General features: G+C 35.9%; 3 protein-coding genes across 5 annotated transcripts; 1 reads left to right on the forward strand and 2 right to left on the reverse strand.

The window, feature by feature from the left end:
- Window positions 1–577: 577 nt before the first annotated feature.
- On the reverse strand, window positions 578–1,919 carry LOC106760253. The gene is made up of 3 exons (XM_014643716.1): window positions 1,750–1,919; window positions 914–1,394; window positions 578–778 (listed from the first exon to the last, which is right to left on the reverse strand). The coding sequence occupies exons 1-3, from the start codon at window positions 1,917–1,919 to the stop codon at window positions 578–580; spliced, it is 852 nt and encodes a 283-aa protein (XP_014499202.1).
- Window positions 1,920–6,043: 4,124 nt separating this feature from the next.
- LOC106761483 (kinetochore protein spc25) lies at window positions 6,044–15,527 on the forward strand. 3 transcript variants are annotated; one of them, XM_022780557.1, is made up of 8 exons: window positions 6,044–6,287; window positions 6,391–6,456; window positions 6,551–6,697; window positions 7,839–7,952; window positions 8,028–8,117; window positions 8,205–8,327; window positions 8,600–8,699; window positions 9,239–9,318. In XM_022780557.1, the coding sequence occupies exons 1-7, from the start codon at window positions 6,164–6,166 to the stop codon at window positions 8,662–8,664; spliced, it is 729 nt and encodes a 242-aa protein (XP_022636278.1). In that variant the 5' UTR covers window positions 6,044–6,163; the 3' UTR covers window positions 8,665–8,699; window positions 9,239–9,318. The 3 variants fall into 3 exon arrangements, with proteins under 3 accessions (XP_022636278.1, XP_014500524.1, XP_014500523.1); XM_014645037.2 differs by lacking the exon at window positions 8,600–8,699 and adding an exon at window positions 14,889–15,527 and having other exon boundaries at window positions 6,045–6,287; window positions 9,239–9,459; XM_014645038.2 differs by lacking the exon at window positions 9,239–9,318 and having other exon boundaries at window positions 8,600–8,909.
- A 92-nt stretch (window positions 15,528–15,619) lies between these two features.
- On the reverse strand, window positions 15,620–20,507 carry LOC106761028 (short-chain dehydrogenase TIC 32, chloroplastic). The gene is made up of 8 exons (XM_014644498.2): window positions 20,296–20,507; window positions 17,607–17,838; window positions 17,426–17,505; window positions 16,745–16,898; window positions 16,574–16,652; window positions 16,383–16,470; window positions 16,257–16,303; window positions 15,620–16,031 (listed from the first exon to the last, which is right to left on the reverse strand). The coding sequence occupies exons 1-8, from the start codon at window positions 20,423–20,425 to the stop codon at window positions 15,849–15,851; spliced, it is 993 nt and encodes a 330-aa protein (XP_014499984.1). The 5' UTR covers window positions 20,426–20,507; the 3' UTR covers window positions 15,620–15,848.
- Window positions 20,508–20,780: the final 273 nt, after the last annotated feature.

Here is a 20,780-nt window from a genome sequence, read left to right on the forward strand (position 1 = left end):
AATCTGAGAAGACAGCCTGCATACATCTTTGAAATGTTGCTGGGGCGTTGCATAATCCAAAAGGCATTTTTCTATAAGCAAACACACCGAATGGACAAGTGAAGGTTGTTTTCTCTTGGTCTTGTGGATCCACAACAATTTGGTTATATCCAGAATAACCATAAAGAAAGCAATAAAAAGCTTGACCAGCTAGCTGCTCCAACATTTGATCCATGAAAGGAAGGGGAAAATGGTCCTTCCTTGTGGCCTTGTTCAGCTTTCTATAGTCTATACACATCCTCCATCCAGTTACCGTCCTTGTGGGTATGAGCTCATTCTTATCATTGCAAACAACTGTCATTACACCTTTCTTTGGGACCACTTGTATTGGACTCACCCATGCACTATCAGAAATGAGGTATATGATCCTAGCCTCTAGTAGCTTCAAAACCTCCTTTATAACTTCTTCCTTCATCACAGGATTCAATCTTCTCCGAGGTTGAGCTACGGGCTTGAAGTCCTCCTCCATGTATATCTTGTGCATGCAATAAGAAGGGCTTATTCCCTTGAGGTCAGATATTGTCCACCCAATAGCTCCCTACTTAGCCTTGAGAACTTCAATCAATTTTTCTTCTTTTGTGGAGGATAAAGAATTGTTGATGATGACAAGTTTGTTACCACCCTCTTCTAGAAATACATATTTCAAATGTGAGGATAACATTTTTAACTCAATCTCGCCTTCTTTGACTTTCTCCTTAGCATCTAAATCTTCAATCTTCACTTCATGAGGAGGGATTTCCTTCAAGATATCCAAGTCAGTTAGACATTCATCAATCAATTTCTCTTCCTCTTCATTGAGAGCCTAACAAGCATCAATAAGGGTCTTCTCTAGAGGGGATGAGATGTAAGCTACGTTCTCAGTGTTTGAGCAAACCTCATCCAAAGCATCAAGTTGAAAACACTCTTCATCATCATTTGGATGGGACATAGCTTCAAAAACATTGAAGTCAACTTCTTCATTTTGCACTCTCACCTTGAGTTTCCCATTATCAACATCAATTAACACTCTTGCGATTTTCATGAAGGGTCTCCCAAGGATGAGAGGAACGTCAATATCCTCCTCCATTTCCATTATGACAAAATCCACCGGGAAGAGAAATTTGTCAACCTTGACTAACACGTCTTTCACCACTCCATGAGGGTATTTAATGGACCTGTAAGCTAGTTGGAGAGTCATACAACTAGGCTTCAATTCCAACTCTCCAATCTTCTTGAACATAGAGAGAGGCATTAAGTTGATGCTTGCTCCCAAATCTATCAAAGCCTTCCCAATAGCTAACGTCCCAATGGTGCATGGGATAGTAAAACTACCAGGGTCTTTAAACTTCGGTGGAAGAAGCTTTTGAATGATGGCACTACAATTGCCTTAAACTTCAATGGTTTCTGCTTCAATATACTTCCTCTTTTTGGTGAGTAGCTACTTCATAAACTTTGCATAGGCTGACATTTGTTGGAATGCTTTTGAGAAGGGTATTTTAATCTCCAATTGCTTGAAGATCTCCATAAACCGCCCATATTGCTTCTCCTTCTCCTTTCTAGAGTAGATTTTTGGGTAAGGGAGTGGTTTCTCAAATTCCTTCTTCTTTCCCTCAACTTCCTCTCTCTTTTCCTCTTCTCCTACACCCTCATTTTTCTCACTTTCGTCCTCTCCTTTTCTCTCCTCTTTCTCTTTGTTTTTCACTCCACTTTCATCTTCTCTTTTCTCTCCACTCTCTCTCCACTTCCTCAGCTTTCTTTTCTCTGTCCTCCCTCTCTTTTTCAACTAACACCTTACCACTTCTAGTGGTGATAACTTTACACTCTTCCTTTGGGTTAGCCTCTGTATTGGCTCCAAAACCCTTGTCAAATTTCTCTTCCAACTTCTTGGCCAGTTGGCCCATTTGGATCTCCAAGTTCCTGATGGAAGCTTCAGTGCTTTTATGATTGGATATGGAGACTTGCATAAACTATTGGAGAGTGTCTTCCAACTTAGAGGATCTTTCAGCACAAGCAGAGTGAGGTTGGTATTGTTGATGTGGTGGTCTGTTTGATGGCCCAGCTTGTCCTTGTCCCATGCTAGGGTGGGGTCTCCAACCTTGGTTGTAATTATTTGGCCGGTTTTGATTACCCATATAGTTTACATCTTCTTCGGTATTGTCCTGCTTCACACACTGGCCATTTATATGCTCTCCACCACACAGCACACACCCTTGATGTTGGGCGTGTGACACATTTAGGTGCTCTTGCAACTGAGAGACTTTATTCATGAGGATTTCAAGCTGTTGGGTCATGAGTTTATTTTGGGCCAAGATGGCATCATGAGACTGTAGTTGTAAGACACCTCTTTGTTGCCCCCTCTCATTTTGCGATTCACTATCATTTGCAGCCATGTTTTCAATGAGCTCACGGGCTTCCTCTGGGGTCTTCCAACAGATGTTTCCTCCAGCTGAGGCATCCAACATCAACTTAGTTTGGGAGCTCAATCCTCCCAAGAACACGTTCAAGACTGTGGGCTCATCAAACCCATGAGTGGGTGTTTTCCTTAGTAGCCCTTTAAATCTTTCCCAAGTTTGACTCAACGTCTCACTAAAACCCTGCTGGAAAGATGAGATCTCTTGCTTCCCTTTGGTTACTTTGGATTGAGGGAAGTATTTGTTGCAAAACTTTGTCACCACATCATCCCATAAAGTGAGGCTATTCTCAGGAAATGAAGTGAGTCATTCCTTGGCGTTGCCTTCAAGAGAGAATGGAAATAGGCTGAGCCTTATGAAGTCATCAGGAACATCTTGGAGCTTCACCGTATTGCATATCTCTAAGAAGCAGGTGATATGTTTGAATGGATCTTTGTGTGCCAGGCCATGAGATTGCTTGCTCTGCACCAGATGAATGAGAGCATGCTTCACCTCCATGTTTGGTGCATTGATCCGTGGCTGAGCGATACTATTAAAATGAAGCGACCCTGAAAAAGTATTGAAATCCTCCAGAGTGCGTCTAGCTTTCCCATCACCATCACCATTCCTATTTTCAGCCATTTGTTCCACTTCCTGCTCAGCTGTAGGCAAAATAGGTTGCTCAAGAGTCACAAGAGCGGGAGAAGTTTCTCTAGATGCCCGATTCTCTCTTCTTCTTCTACTGTTGTTTCNTCGGGCAGTCTTTTCAACTTCGGGATCTAAGAGGAGAGGTTCAGAAGATCGTGTGCTCCTAGTATGGACTGTGCCCTGCATACACTAGAGCCAATAGTACTAGAGCACCAAGTTAGCCCACAAAGAATGAAACAAAAATTATTCACAATAAAAAGAATATAAGAATAAAGCCTAAATAGGTTAGAAATCACACAAAAGTAAAGTAATTAAACCGAAGTCCCTGGCAACGACGCCAAAAACTTGTTGAGACTTTGGCAAGTGCACCAAATCGCTCAAGCAGTAATACCGGTAAGACCGGATATCGTTTCCTAAGAGACTCGGTCACTACATTACTATCGTATAGTTACTAACTAATTTAAGCTAAAAAATGATTCCATTTTAGTGTGAAATTGTGCAATGAAAGTAAAAGTAATGCATAAGTAAATGTTTAAACTACTTGGGGCCAAAACACTTGAAAATGAAATGATTGATGAATATGTGGAATAAATATGTTGGAGAATGATTTCAACTAATACAATCCTATGCAAATGCACTCAACCACTCTTCTTCATTAACTTGTTCTTGTCAACTAGCTAAGTTACTTAAACCCAATCCCTTGTTGAGAAAGCCTAGGTTCACTTATAAAATCTCAATCCCTTGGCAACCCAACAAGTTCACCCGCATTATGAAAAGAAGTTTAAGACAACCAAAAGTCCTAGCTCTATCCCTAGACATTATTTCCTTTAGGTGTTTATGTTCATTTCAAGGTTCACAAAATATTTCCCAATACTAAGCAAACCCTAACATTATGCCATGGTTGATCAAGTCATAACAAGCTTTAAGCATAGAAATAAACACTAACAAGTAATGAGAGAAGCATATTTTCATTTAGAACAAGTGCATTTACAAATGGTTTATATAGTTTACATCATTCCCCAACATAATAGAACTTAGCTCTCCATAGTCATGGAGAGTTTGAGCTTACAATGGAAGAAAAATGGGGTAAAAGGAGACCCAAGGAGGAAGAAGGAAGAGTTCCCATAGCCCAAAACTTGCTCCAAGATGTCCAAAATGATGCTTTAGAGCTTTAGCCGCCGAGGAAGTTGCAACCCTCGAAAATTGTGTGCCTTTTTGTAGGTCTAGGGTGCCAACTCAGCAAAAAGTCGCGCTCAGCGCCCTTTTCTGGGGCGCCCGGGCGCCACAAATTAAGCTCCAACAGTGAATCCAGGGGCGCCCAACGCCCTTTGGGGGACGCCCAAGCGCCATCAATTAGGGAAAACAGCGAACCAAAGGGCGCTGGGCGCCCATCAGGGGCGCCTAGGCGTGGGCAATTAGGCAAAACAGCGAGTTGAATGGCGCTGGGCGCCACTTGTGCAGGGAAACATCTTCAAAACTTCATCTTTTAAGCTTTTCCTTGGTTCTCCAGGCTTGATAGCTTGAATGTCCTTCCAAAGCAAACAAAGTTCCTACAAAATTTGAGGAATTAGTGATGAAAACTAGTGTGTATAACCTAAGCTGAATTTATTCACAAAGTTAGATTAAAAAGAGGATTAAGCATGTTTCAAGCTTAATTTGGCAAGAAAATTGCACTATAGATAATGGTAAGAATTACCGTAATCAGTTCTATTTTTTCTATTCCTATTTTATCCTTTAGTAAAAGTTTATATTTATGGTTAAAATTTTAAGGTGTTACTCTCTCCACCTCCACCTCCCCTTCCTTTTCTACCCTTGCTTCATTTTTTTATTCTTATTTTGTCCTTCAGTAAAAATTTACTTTTAAGTTAAAATTTTATAATTTCTAATCACTTCAATCTTTAACGCATGGTTGAGGCGGAAAGGTTACTCAAGGCGTTCAAGGAAGAAGATGGTGGATGGTGGTCGACAGTTGGGATTTGGGTAATGGTAGAGGAATTAGGGTTTCAGAGGAAGAAGAAAGGGTTTCTTATTCCCACTTTGCCCTTCTAAATTTCTGATTAGAAAATATTCATTAAAAATTTTTAATATAAGATCTATTTATAATGCCACGTCATCAATACTTAAACGGCCGTTAACAATTTTTAACGGTAGGGGCTGAATTGCTTCAAATTAGCAGTTTTGAGGGCTCGATTGGGAAAGTTTAAAAGAAGGGAACCAAAGTGGGAGGACCGAACGAAAATAGGGACGCCTAAATGGTTTAAACCTTTTTATATTGCTAGTAAAGTCGAACGGTCCAATTGTTGACATACACCTGTGCTCTTCCACTACTCTGAATTTCTTGGTCCTTACAGGTGTCGACATCTCTATAAAACCTTTTGTTTAGGCTTCTGTTCAATTCTTTCTAATATTTATTTTAATTTTTGTAAGAACTAAAAAATTTATTTTTTGTTACTTGACTATGTAATATTTATAAATAGATAGATAGATTTATAAATGGTTTAAACCTTTTTTGGTCCCTAAATTAAGTTTTGATGTTCAGTTTAGTCTCCGCTTTTAAAAATGTCAACCTTTAGTCTCTATGATATGAAAAATGTATCAAATCAATACTCACGACAACACTTAATGAACAATAAATCACAAGTTTTCATGCCTAGGTATCCAATATTTTTTGATTTGTTCATGAAAAATTGTGATTTATTGTTCATTAAATGTTGTCATGAGGACAAATCTGATACATTTTTCATATTATAGGGCCTAAAAGTTAACATTTTTAACAGTGAAAACTAAACTGAATACCAGAACTTAACTTAAGAAACAAAAAAATATTTAAACCTTTATAAATTTACTGTGATTCATACATATTATAGCTTTCATTTGGAAAACACAGTCTGACGTTGAAATTCGTAAAATCACTTTTAAAACTTTAATTTAAAACAAACATGCCCTTAGATGTGAAAATATGAAATCATTTTTCTCCCGCTCCAAACAAAATCAAATTAATAACAAAACAATCATTCAATGCTTCAAAGCTAAACACAAGCGTTCCCTTTTCTCTGTGCAGCACTCTCAAGTAAGCAAAACGGGTAGTGCGAACAACGGGAACAAAGATGGCGTCAATTTGCGACACCGATATCCCGCTTCAACTGAAGAACATCGACGCTTTCTTCGCTTCTTACAGAAACTCTCTTCAATCCATCACAGCCACCGCAATCAAAACCGCGCGATCTCAATGTCATATTTTCTACTTTTGTAGTTCATTTAATAACAACTAATTTAGGGTTTACACTTTTCGGCCAGTTCTTAATCTTTCTCTCTCGTTTTCTTTCTTTTGCAGCTCAACTGACAGATGTTAAAGCTAAACTGAGGGAGGCTGAGGATGAATTGGTAAAGGCGCTGGCAGGTACGCATTTATATTTCTCTCTCTCTTTCTTTTTTTTTTCTCAGTTAAATTCGTCTTTTTTCAGTTTTTTTTTTTTGTTTTACTTTTCGTGCAGTTAAGACTCGGAGAGAGGCGAAGAGAATGGCTCTAAAGGATTCTATTGCTTCTGTGAAGGAACGAGTTGAAGTTATGAAGACAAAGATTCAGAGGCAGAGAAGCAAGTGCGAAGAATGTGCTTCTGTTGTATCACAACACCGGCTTGGTAGTAATCACGTGTTTCGCTACAATTGCAGTTATTATCTATAGATGTTCTTGGATGATCTTCTGCATAAGTTTTTCTTTGAGAGAAAATGAAATTATCTTATTTACAAGTTGAAATTAATTTATGTATAAATTAGAAAAAAGAGCCTATGGGAGAGACTTTCTATAAATAACTTCATGATCAAGTTAATTTTAACTCGTGGAGAAACTAATTTAATTTTTTTTTCTCATATTTTACTCTCTTAGAAGGATTTTATGGAGAAACTCATCCAGACACAGTATATATATTGCTAGATATCCATTTCTGTAACGTTCATTAATTGCAAAACTAGTATGATTAATCTCTAACTGAACTAGCCGAACGTTAAAAACTCCTGAACTGTACGGATGCGGGTTCAATGCCCCTGTTGCCTTTAAAACTTCGTTTGGTTGGCAATCATTTTCCGGAGATCTCCTGGCACTAAGGGGCTAGTTGAGTAGCCGAGAATATAGATTAATCTGCTTGCGGTATAAACTTGTGCAATACTTGTCTAAGTTGATCTATGTTGTCATTGTTGTCTTGGCGGGTCCTCATGGGAGGTTCTCCCCACTCTACCACGTTTTTTCTAAAAAAAAGGGAGCAAGTCATTATTATGCTTGCCTTCTTATTTGTATAGATACTTTTACATGCACACCATATATAGGGTAGCGGAGTTGTCCGTAATCGTGTATTTTCTGAAGATTGAAATACTACAACCTAGTTCGGATAACTAGAATCTGATAAATATTGCATTTACTCCAGGCTACAACAATTGGTCCAGTTCCAGCATTATCATAATTTATTGGATTTCTATACCTATTAGGGTTGACCTTGTGGTCAGAAACATTTGGGTAATTTGCATAACTACTTATCGTACCAAAACACAAAATCATTCATGTTGAGCTCCATTTTTTGTAAATTAATGACGGGTTCCAGGAGGAGGGATTGATGTGGCATGAACATTTAATATGTATATTGTTTTTTGAACTTGTTTTTGTGAAGACATGTTTTTTTTTATCTGTTTGTGCTTACTAAATTTGAATTTTTTCCTTTGAGAAATACTACGATGAACTATCCTAACCACCTCCCCCCTTTCCACTCTACTCTTTTGTTCCATGAAAAGTTTTGGCGGCTTCTGAACAGAAATCAAGTGAAAGCAATGAACTTAAAGATGAAGCCCAGGAGGCCATATCTTGGTACAATAGGATCCTTGGTTTTCATGTTGAAGGAGGACATGGTAATTGAAGTTATATCTTTTTGTCCCTGGGTTGTCCTTTCCAAATTTGATATCCTCACAAGATCTCTTGTTTAGGGGTTAAATTCACTTTCAAGAATATTGATGAAAACAACCCAAATGAAGAGTTCTGTTTTACCATCCGTCATGAAGATGACATGTATACATGTGAGCATCACATATGGTTTGGTATATAATCTTTCAAAGTAGACTATTTTGCTTCATGAAATCTGAATTTAGTCTTTAATATTTCAGTGCTAAATTGTGAACCATCTCTCAAAGATATCGACAAGTTGATCCATGAATTAAACAAGACAAATGGGCTATTTAAATTTGTGAGAACAATGAGGAGAAAGTTTCAAGAAGCAGTGACACAAGGTACAATTTAAACTCTTATTTTCCATTCATGGGATTGGTGGGGGGGGGGGGGGGGGGGGGGGGGGGTTCGGGCCCTTTGTCCAGTCAGATTATTATTTGCAGCTGTGACTGCTGGAAACCAGTGCTGACAATTGATTCCATTCATGGGATGGGGGGACGGGTGGTTCTGGCCCTTTGTTCAGTCAGATTATTGTTTGAAGCTGTGACTGCTAGAAACCAGTGCTGAATGAGCTGGTTTTGGTCAAACTTGTAAACTATTTCCAATTCCACAGGTTCCTCCCGGTTGAAATTGGTGATGTTGCAGAGTAGCAGGCCATGTCAAGGGGAAAGGATCTAAAACCTGGCTAATGACACCTACGATAGTGCCACATAGTACAACAGTTTTAAGAAAGCTAATTTACTTTATCTTCAGCTTTTAAAATTTGTAAACTGCTTTCTTTTTTACAAAAAAAACTTACTAGAAAGAATATTTACTTCTAATTAATATCATGAGCACATTTCTACAATTTATATCAAATCAATTTAACATTTTTTTTTATACAATTCATTATAAGTTTAACATAAAATTCCAAATAAAATGATGTAATGAATTTTTTCCATTATTTGGGACAATTAATATATTGAATGCTTAATATATGTACCATGGAATTAATTGAGCACCCTTTAGTAATTTTTCTAGTAACTTCCATATTTCCTCATCGTTGGTTATTTTTCATTCATTCTATTTAATATATATATATATATATATATATATATATATATATATATATATATATATATATATATATATATATATATATTCAAACCTGAACCTTGACTGAGCTTGTATCACTTACTTTTTGACCCTCTAGTTTTGAAACATTTAAAGTGGGGCTTATGACTAATGTCAGTTCTAAATTACAACTAATCAGGCAGTCTATCTATGACAACAAATGAACACCAAGAGTCCACCTTTATCTCTGCATCTGCTCCAGTTTTGTCAACATTAACCATTATAGAAGGATATGAACATCAAGGTGAACCCACCAAAGGTAATGCACATCTCCAGAAACAAGTCAATCAAAGAATGGTAAAATCAGCAATTTTATCCCCTGGATCTGCATCATCTGTTTGTCAATCTCCTCGTTTGAAGGTAAGGATCAAATTGGCCTTCTATTTGTTGAATTTGATTTCATAGCACAAGGTGCTCCTTTTAGTTTTTTTTTTTTAGTTACCGTGTTGCTATTATGCTTTAAACATGAATTATGGTAGTGAAGTTCCTTCATCACTTGGTAGCATTTTTTTAATCTTCTTTTGGTATGACTTGAGTTGGCTATGTAAGCTTAGAGAAAGATTTTGGTTAGGCTTATTGCTTGGCTTGGGCTTTTGTTTCCATTAAAGTGAGCTTGAATTGGGGTTCAAGGAGTGATAGACGATATAGACACCTGTAATATCTAACTTCATCACCTTCTTGGAAAGTTGATTTGATGTTTGAAGTCAAGAACATGACTCATTACATCATTAATGGAAACATTATAGTTTTAATTAGGTGTTGTGCTTTGATCTCACAAGATTATGTTAAGAATGAATTTTTTCCTATGACTTGTAACATTGGGCAATGAGACAGTGATGAACGTGATTGCCTCTTGTTTTGCGTTCTGGTTTATCATATATATGAAAATAAAATAAAATTGAGGGTATTTGCAAACCTCAAGAAACTGGATAACTTGGTACAATATGGCTTGTATTAAAATTTTTGTTTGTTTGTTAATGTTAATCACTGAAAAATTGAAAAAAAATGTTTTAAGGTCATTTGTTTAAAGACAGTTGAAAATCTTACACCGATTAAAGATAAGACCAATTTAAATTGACTATGTGGGTGTAAATCTCACATTCCTAGCTGGTTTTGTAAAGTTGAGTTAAAGTTAAAATTCACATCTTAAACACAATATTAGAGTTATGGGTTAAAGTCTATTTTAGTAAAGTTTTTTGTTTGTTGGACTTATTGTTTTACCCATTATTGGGTCACTTTCGGACCACCATTAATGTATATGCCTCAATGTAAAGTTGTGTTAGGATTTCCACATCGATTAGAGATAAGACCAATTTATAACCTATATATGGATACAAATCTCACCTTACAAGTCAGTTTAGTAAAGTTTAATTAGGTTTAAAATTCACTTTTTAACAATTTTATTTTCATTTGAACTTTTCTAAAGGTAAAAAAAATGTTAGTGCATGACTATCCACATATGTAGTAGGTGTTGTGTCAAATGCACAAGCTGTATGGAGATTTCAGCTCAAGTGTCCAAATCCAACATCTCATGTTTGATACTCTTTGGCTTGATGATGAGCACATACTAGTATTGAAAACATGTTTGATATTGTGACACTTCAAACAAGAGAAGATTTTTTTCTTCGTAGGTTTTAACATGTATTTTGTTGCTTAAGCACTTATGTGATTCTAATGACTTGCTTTGTGTTGTATTGGACAATGAAAATTTTAACCCATTTAGCTATACTTTCCCACACCAGGTCATCCATCACCTGATTTGTAGTGCCACCTATATGTATGTTCCTTTACGTATTTGTTCCATATCTTTGATACAATAAACATTCTAGGAATATGATTTGGAGGCAGATCGCTTCCAGGAAAAGACTTTGTGAAAGCAGGGAAAAATGCAAAAAGAGTGTTGAATTGTGTTTTAAGAATTTTCAACGTCTTTTCACAAATATCGACTGACTATCTATATTCAGATGATGATTTTACAATTTACTAGAAAATCGGTCTATGGTGTTTTCTTGATGATGAAAATTATCAGACACGACTTTAGTTAATTTTCTGATTTACTTTTTTAGAGGGATTTCCATTTTAAGTATTTATGCAATGTCCCTCCTTCTATGTTAGTATGAACAAAATAACATGTAATGTAACGAGATTAAGAGAGAAAAAGATATGCACAATATTTTATATTGGTTCGTCTGATAACACAAACTACATCTAGTTCTAAGTCAACTTATTGAGTTTCTGATAGGACCTTGAAGGTCGATGTTAGAAGGAAGGGGAAAATTAACGTAACATAGCTCTTAGGAGGTTTGGGGGGTTGTTATATAAGGTGGGTTTCTTAGGGAGAGTTTGGTTTTATAAGGTGGGTTAGTGTCTTGGGACAGACACATTGTATTGTATCTTTGTTGTTGATAGGATTTGTTACATCCTATAAGAAGTGAGGGGAGGTTATTTCCTTGGATGTTTCCAAACACTTTCTTTGTTTGCAGTTTAATAATACAAAGTTACATTGTGAGTGTGTTAGGGTATAAGGAGGGAGGTAATGAGAAGGAAAAGAAAGGTAGGAGGGAAGTGAGGCCCAACGATATTGACTGTAAAGGCCGAACAGTGGAAGGCATGGAAGGGTTAGGTCGAATGGTGGATAAAAAGGAGAAGGGTTAGACCGAATGGTAGACAAAAGGGGCGAGACAAGGCCGAACGGTGGACAACAAGGAGCGACCAAGCCAAACGGTGGGAGGCGCGGAGCGACCAGGCCGATCGGTTGAAGGATCTCCAGCCTAAGCGTTTAGGATGGGCGTGAAATTAATTAGGGTAATAAGAGAGATATTCTGAGAAGATATTCAGCAAAGGATAATTAGAGTAACAAAGCCATATCTCAGTATATTATTCGGTATAAGTTAAATATAGTAAAATATATTCATATAAGATAATTATAGTAAATAGATTATCTTCTAATATTCCGTACATTTTGGGAGGGAAGTAATTAGTATAAATAAAGGGGAAGCCTAGGGTTAAAGACATGCTTTTGAATTGTGAGTTTTGCAAGAGAGGTTATGCTCTCAGGTAACTGACGGAGATCCTGTTTCCAGTTATTAGAAATAATTGATGGAGGTTATGCTCCCAATTATTGTTTACTTTTGTTTATTCAGATATTACCATCAATAAAAGATATTCATTCGTTCAATTCCATTCTTTCATTATTCTTTTGCTTGTTTTGAGTGTGTGAGAGGTTGATTTCGTTATATCTCTTACTCGGTCACGTAACAGAGTGTGTGTGTGTGTGTTCGGTATCCTTTTGAGAAAGAGTTTTGGGTTTTATGTCACCAAGAAACGTAACAATTTCACTAAGCATACTAACTCTGCAAAGTACAATACGAGTATTCTTTAAGCTTGTAGTCACTTTTGGCTAACTCTTTAAGTACTGTTTTTACAAGCTACTTCTAGCTCAATCAAGTATTTTTTCCTAAGTCACTCTTGGCTCAACAATGGATTCTTCCCCAACCACTGACTCGACACGAGTATTCACTCAACTCCTAACCATTCCTAGCTAATCTTGTTTAAGTATTCTTTTTACAAGCCACTTATGGTTTAACTAAATATTCTTTCAACAAGCTACTTCTTGCTTTACTAGGTATACTTTGCCAAATAGCCACTTTTGGGTAAGATGTAGAGATAGGGTGGTTTGTAATCTCTTATCACACTTTACCTTGGTAGACAAAGATGATTGTTTGTCGACATATGAAGATTGAGACACTCTTCTTTCTCGCTTGCTTGATTAGAACACTAGTGGTGTTCTTCCTTGAAGGTTTTTAATGGTTCAAAATATTAACAATGCTTTTGTACTATGCGTAATCTCTCTAACTTTCTTCTTCTTCTTAATGTCTTTATGTAATCTTCAGAAGAAAGTAGTTGATGTGGGACAGTGTTTGGCCATTGAGCAGCTTCAACACTTTTTAGCATCTTTCCCTTTCGTCTGATGGGTTTGATAGTGATGGATACATTTAATGCTCTCTATGCAATAAATTCTCTTTATTCATTTTGTCAAAGTCCCAGTAGTTGGATGTGCTTATCTCTTTCTTGGGAAGTATGCATTTCCTTAAATCAACTTGCATTCCAATGTCGTACCAAGGTCACAATCTTTTCATAGTTGAGAAAACTTGGTTTAGGGATTTGGTGAAGAAAAACAATTTTTAGCTCTTCAAGAGATCTTTTGAAGTGCCTTATCCTTTGACCATTAGATCTCTTTGTCAGACGAAGGTTGTTAGGGTATAAGGAGGGAGGTAATCGTAAGGGTTGGAAAACATATGAGAAGGAGAAGAAGGTATAGGAGAGAGAGAAGGAGACCAAACGGTGGAGTACGGGGGTAAGTTGACCGAACGGTTTACAAAGAGGAGCAAGCATGCCGAACGGTGGAAGGTTGGGGAGCTAGCTGACCGAACGGTTGACAAAGGGGAGCGAGTTTACCGAACTGTAGGCAAGTGGGGACGACTAGGCCGAACGGTTGGAAGCAACGAGGAAACATCCTAACTGCCACAATAGTTAGGATGGGCGGGAAGATAATTAGAGTAATAAGGAAAATATTCTGAGAGGATATTTTGAAGTTAATTAGAGTAATCAAAGCCATATCTTTAGAATATTATTCAGTACAAGATAACTATAGTAAATAAATATATAGTCCAAAGAAATATACAATATATAATATTTATAATTAATGATAGATACTAGGGGATTTTACAGGGGGACATTTACATTAAATATAGATATATTCTAGAGGGATATTTAGTAAGAGATGGGAGGGAAATACTTTAGTATAAATAAGGCTAGAGTCTAGGGTTAAAGGGATGCTTTTGGATTTGTGAGTTTTGGTAAGAGAGGTTATGCTCTCAGGTAAGTGACGGAGATCCTGCTCCCAGTTATTAGAAATAATTGACGGAGGTTATGTTCCAATTATTATTTACTTTTGTTTATTCATACACTACCATCAATAAAAGATATTCATTTGTTCAATTCCATTCTTTCATTATTCTTTTGCTAGTTTTGAGTGTGTGAGAGGTTGATTTTCGTTACTTCTCCTACTCGGATACGTAACAAAGGTAGTAGACATTTCCTACATTCATCAAGTAAGCATATATATTTTTTGTGGTATGAGGTTAGCTCACTTCTATACGTTTTTATTGTTTGAGAGCTTTATCATTTCTGTAGACCTAAACCAAGATTTCACAGTGTTTTATCGTCTGTTAGACAAATCACTTGCTTCTTATATGATTTGTTGTTAGTTTAATTCTTTGTCTATCAAACAAAGCATGATCATATTTTACACTATGCTATGTTTAACACTTAAGCAAAATTATAAAGTGTTGAACTTTTTCTTCTCTAATAGACTTGATAAACTTTATGTTCATTGTGTCCTTGACATCATTCATCCTTTTTAATTTATGCTTTATGAATGCTTGATTTAAAGGATTCTGATTACCAAAAAAATAGAATATACATCAGAAGGAAAATACTCAGTATTTTAGATATTGGTAATGTTATATTGCATGGCTGGACAAGTTGACATACGTTTACCCGATTGTTTGAGATTTGGCCCATGCAATTCTCGTTTACTGTATAGACAGTTCTACAGATGCAGGGCGATCACCATCATTAATATTTTTCCTGGAATAATTTAGTCATATAAAAACTTGTGTGGCAGAGTTTCTGGATTGTGAAATCAAACAAAATTGTTTGTGATTATTGCATATATATGCAATGTGTATGTAAGATCAGTTATGCTAACGTTTAATATATTACAGGCCAGGAAATGAAGCAGTGAGGGGGATGCTCGTTACCTCACTTGATGAGACATGCTGATTCATGTAGGGATGTTACCAATGATCCTTATTGCTATCAAATTGACATTTAGAGTAAGACATACCTTGGTTCTGGAGTTTAAACCCTTTTCTACTAACAAATTGACATGTAAGTCAAGGCATACCCAGGTTCTGGATGTCTGAACCTGTATATAATAGACCACAAGATCCGTACATTTTTCATGTATGGTCCATGTAATATTTATGTATTTTAATTTTTTTTTCCCGTTGTTGATATACTGCTATAGTTTAATATAACATCAGCCATTCTTGTGATGATGTCTTGTTTTGGCACTGTAAATATTGTATTGGGATCTGGGAAATGGATCTGTATGATCCTTTAAAGTATTTTATCTTCCCTTCTGTGTTCTAACTGCACTTCGACCATGTGAAAAAAGTCTGAAGTGCAGGAACACAAATGCCGTGGGTGGATGTGTTTCATTTTTCCTTCTTGAGCGTCGGTTTGGATACTATCTATCATTATCTTCAATCCTGATCAATAGGAAGCACCTACCTGACTTAAAATTGAGTAACTGGAAGGAGGTAAACGCTTGAATAGTCGTATAAATGTTTTTTTTACAAACAACGGATATCACAGTTTTCCTTCCAGAGTTAGATTTGGATAGTACCTGATTATTAATGTGAAGCAGCCTTGGTTCTATTTGCTTTATAGAGGAGATGAACTATCGCTTTGTTATTGCATTTGCAGAGAGATTTATGTTTTATTGCTCTCTTATTTGTACAAATAATCAAAAGGGAGCTACACAGGAAAGACTACTAACAATAGTGCCTCATGATTATGATGTTTTAGGTTGCCTTTAAAGACTCAAATCTTGCTTGTGCATGCTGGTTAAGGTAAACGAGTAACCTAATATACACGGTGTCTTGAAAAGGGGAATTGCTTCAAATTGTTGCTTGACGTAGTCGTTTGTGAAGAAAGGCATGGGTGTTGTTCCATAGCTTTTGTGCTTCTGACTCGTCATTTGCTAGGCTCGAACATTTACTCTCGTTACAATCTGCAAAGTATTTTCCACTTATCCCTTCTGTTTTTGAGCTCAGAGCAACATAACATGTAGTTGCTGCACCCTGCAGACAGGCATTGACATAATTATCATCCCTTGTAATGACAAAATATTACATTGCTTGTTTAACTACAATTCTACAAAGCACACTATTTGACATCCATGTTAAAGTAGCTTTGCCTATGTATGGCTGTTCATCATTGTTTTCCACATCTATAATTCTACACCAATCCAGCATTCAAAATCACTGCACGTAAGTGTATTTAATCGAGCTTGTTTGTTTACACACCTGTGATGTTGTTTTGAGTAACTTCGATGCGATAAAAAATAGGGAATCTGCGTGGAAATGTTACCAATTCTTAGTGGTTTCAACATTTGATAGTGTCTCTTAATAATGAATGAAACTTTTAACTACCCGTTAATAAGCCCTTGTGAGCTCTAATAATTCCTGTCTTCACAATGCCAGGATGTGCTGCATTGATAGTTACTCTTGCATTCCTTGCCTGTAATTATATCCCAATGTAGTGGGCCAAACAAAAAGCATGACAATCACCACTCAAAGAGATAAGAAGTAGTATAAAGTTTGGAGTTATTTGTGATTCCAACCTTGAGTTGCTTGGCTATTTCCTTGGCATGCAAAATATTTGCCAATTTTGACTGAGCATAAGCGCGTGTGCCATTATATCTACAATAGTTACAAGAGAGAAATGCAATAAGCATCTAAAATGTAAGGCAATCAGAACTGTTGTAATTTTGCAGAGAACAAGGTAGTTGTACTTTTTTCCACTGAGTATGTCGTTGAAACGAAAAGCATCTTTCTTCACCCAGCTATGTATGACAGAAGAAACGTTTATTATTCTTCCTTCAATGCCTGTCTTCTCTGCCGTCTCTATCATTTTTTCTAATAAAATCTCTGTTAACAAAAAATGACCTGCAATGGAGGACAAAAAAATATGAAACTTCAATAAATGTCTTCATAAATTGACGATGCCATTGAAAAATGAAACGGTAAATTTGAATCCTAAAAACAAAAAGCTTAGCACTTTAGAAACGGGTCACACGGGCTTTGGACTTTGAGCCCATAAAGAAAAATGTATGACAAGTGCTCAGTGTCTGTGGACCAAAATTAACCCTGAAAGTGCTTATAAGCTTGTGGTCGTGGACCCTAAAAGAGCCTAAAATATGGACGATTGTGTATTATATGTTTTTGGTGGGGGACCTTAAACCAACCAAGCTACGTCCTTTAGAAATGAGATGATGTAAACTTTTTTATCTGAAAGTGAAAAAGAATATTTAAGAGCAGATCACAGTGACAAGCACTTTCTTTAATATTAATTATATAGTATATGATATGCTAAAAATAAAGAGTAACAACAACTTTTATAGTTGTTTTACCAAGGATCAATGATATCAATATTAATATAAACCTTAAGAAAAGATCAGTAACCAGAAAAGTACCTAAGTAATTTGTAGCAAATGTGGTCTCAATTTTATCCTCAGAGAACTCCAAGTTTTGAGAAAATATCCCTGCATTGTTTCTGTAAAATTGATCTGTTCTTACTTGTCCTTGTTTCACAATGATAACCATCATTACTATGATATGAAAAAGTGGAACAATATGATGGTGGACAAAACTTACATGAGAATATTAAGGGGAAGTTCTAAAGCTAAGAACTCGGAACAAAATCTCTGTACAGAACCAAAAGAGCTAAGATCAATCTCCAACAGAACAATCTCAGCCTTTGGACTCTCCTTTTGTATGTTCTTTTTCACTTCCATGGCCTTCTTCAAGTCCCTTGCACCGATCACAACTCTCACTCCTCTCTTTACTAACACTCTAGCTGTTTCAGCTCCAATTCCAGAACTTGCCCCTTCAATTAAAAGTTCAAAATTATTAACAACTATAAAACACGTGCTTTGGTTACCAAAAATATAATATTAATTATAAAGTATTTGGATTTTGTTGGGTAAACTTAAGTGGGTAGTTACAAGTTGTTATATTAACTGTCTTATTGCAAAGATTAATTAAGACATACTATAGAGTTCATTAATTATGGCAGTTATAATTAATGCGTGTAGTTGAAAAGTCATGTCAAAAGGCCTATAAAAAGTCCATGTATTGTTCAATGTAAAATCCAGCAAGTCATAATAATATTATAGCGAGTTATTTATCAGAGGTAAAGAACCGGAGTGTTTGAATGTTAAAAAAAAAAAAAGAGAGAGTACGAGAGTGTTTGGGAAAGTTTGAGTGAAATGACCTACTTTGTAAACAATATACCTTTGTCTAAGTTAACAAAAGTCATTAACTATGATAAATAGAGTCTGCTGATGAAAGCCGTCCTTGGTTCCCAAGATGAAAATGAGCACCAAGAACTAGTAGATATTAAAGAAAAACAATTGGCTAACTTTTTGTGTTGAGAGCATCGTTAGTGAAGGACAAAGCAATCGTGTATGTGTTGTACTGAGCTGTCAATGAGTCTCATTTTGAGAAGATAACAAATGCTAAGTTTTCAAAAATAGCATGAGATATATTGGAGAAGACCTACAAAAGAGATAATCGTGTAAAACATGTCAAACTTCAAACTTTTAAAAGTAGGCTTGAAAGCATGAGGATGAAAGAGGCTGACTGAATATGTCTCTCATGTTAAGATCGTGGTGAATAAGCTTGGAAGGAATGGAAAAATGTCACCCACTTGTCAAGTGGTGGAGAAAATACTAAAGTCATTAACCAACGATTTTGAGAATATTGTATGTACTATTGAGGAGTTCCAAGGACTTGTTAACACTCTTGGTTGAAGAGCATGTTGAGTCACTTGAGGCGCATGAGCAATAAAAGAAGATGAAATGGGAGTCACTTGATTAACTACTCCAAATAAAGGGAGAAGCTCAGAACGTTCAAGGTAGAGGACAATATCCAAGAGATATAAGAAGTGATCTTGCTGATAGAAGTCATGGACAGGAAGTTCTAAGTTTGAAAGAGCAGTTGCATGTAGAGAATGATCTTAAAGTTACATTCAAAGTGCAATATTGAGAAGTGACGACTTGAAATGGATGACGAGTTTGGTGTGAAAAAGGTGTGGGAATTATCCAATCTCTTAAAAGAGCTCGATCTATTGAGAGAAAATCGATTAATAATAAGTTGGCCATAAAGATAATAAATAATCCAGTTAGGGACAAATCGGCCTAGGTTAAGAAAAAATTAGTTAAGGTTAAGAAGAAAGTGAAAAACCAGTTAAGGACAAGTCGGCCATGAAAAAAGTGAAGAACCTAACTATTAATAAAAGTAGTAAGTTTGGTCTAAAATACACGTGACAATGTTAGGATATAGAGAAGAAGAATGAAAGACAAAGATTTAAGTTTACGAGAGAATTTTGTTGAATAAACTTAATCGTGGATAATTGCAAATTTTTATATTAATAGTGCTAGTTATAATTAATGTCGGTAGTTAAAGGTTAATGTCAAAAAGCCTATAAATAACCTATATACTACTCGATGTAAAATATAGCAAGTCATAATGTTATTAAGTTATTTAAGAAAAACTTGTTAAAACCAGATTACCAGATTATGTGATTGTTAGATGAGGGTGAATTATAAAATGTTGGGAGGGTATGTTTTTTATTCATTTGAGTGGGTAAAAGGACATATATATGATCTTGATGATGAGTTTGTGGTGTACGTAGTGTAGACAAGTGATGAATATGTCTGGATTTGATGAGAGAAGGGTGCACAAAAGAGACAAAAATCACAGAACCTCATCTTTCTGCAGCTAAAAAGAACCACACCAAGCATATCTAAATTGGCACACTCGTGTGATGTGAGAGACTTTGCAGGCTTCAAAGTTAATCTCTCATCACCTTTCCAGTGCAGCAAAATCAATCAGAAAGAAAGCACCAGATACATATATACAGTTACTATCAAGTTAGGCTAAATTTTTGACAGACTGGACTAAATTTTCAATTTTTTCTGACAAATCAAAATGGAAAATGAAAAACTGAGAATTAAGTACAAGGAAATGCAAGTAAAATGGGAAAGTATAAGCAATACACAAACCAATGGTGATTTAAGAATAACCAAAACCAATTACCATATATAGCCATGCATATATACTTATGAATCCCTCAGCTTAGAGAAACAGATTCTCCCAAATCAACAAAGTCCAGAAAAAACACAAGGTAAGGAAAGAAAATACAAAAGGGCAATCTTGGTTTATGAGACTTTCGGGGTGTGTGTATATATATATCAGAGGAAGTTGAAGATGAAAATTGAGGTTGATTTTCATGGTTATTTTTACCAGCAGGTAGCCTCTAGAAGCTGTTTTTGAGACTTACCAGTGATGAGAGCTGTTAGAGTTGAAGGAAGGAAGCAAGAAGAATCTTCAGTGACTTGTTCAGCGGTTGAGTTTGAGCCAAAACCACTAGGACCTGCCATTCCTGCTAAGTATCTTAGAGTTGCCTTCATGTGTTTGCTTTAGAGTGTTGCAGAAACAAATAACACTTCAAGCTCAGACTGCTAACACATGCAGCTACTTTTATACATAGCTATATTCATCTATTATATATATATTGTAACAGATACGGTATGCCAAGGAGTAATCATTATTGTTTTGAATCAGGTGAAAAAATAGAAGATTTTATTTACTACTGTTTTATCATAAATTAACTTTATAGAACATATTTCAAATTCAAATATATGTTACATGATTTGGAGATCATTTTAGATATATAAACCAATGTTTGTAATTTTTCTTAAAAGATATGTACGTATGATCTTTGAAAAAAATTAACAATAAATAAATGATTATTTTTTATGATTT

The sequence above is a fragment of the Vigna radiata genome, chromosome 5 (assembly GCF_000741045.1).
Source record: "Vigna radiata var. radiata cultivar VC1973A chromosome 5, Vradiata_ver6, whole genome shotgun sequence".
Classification (NCBI taxonomy): Eukaryota; Viridiplantae; Streptophyta; class Magnoliopsida; order Fabales; family Fabaceae; genus Vigna; species Vigna radiata.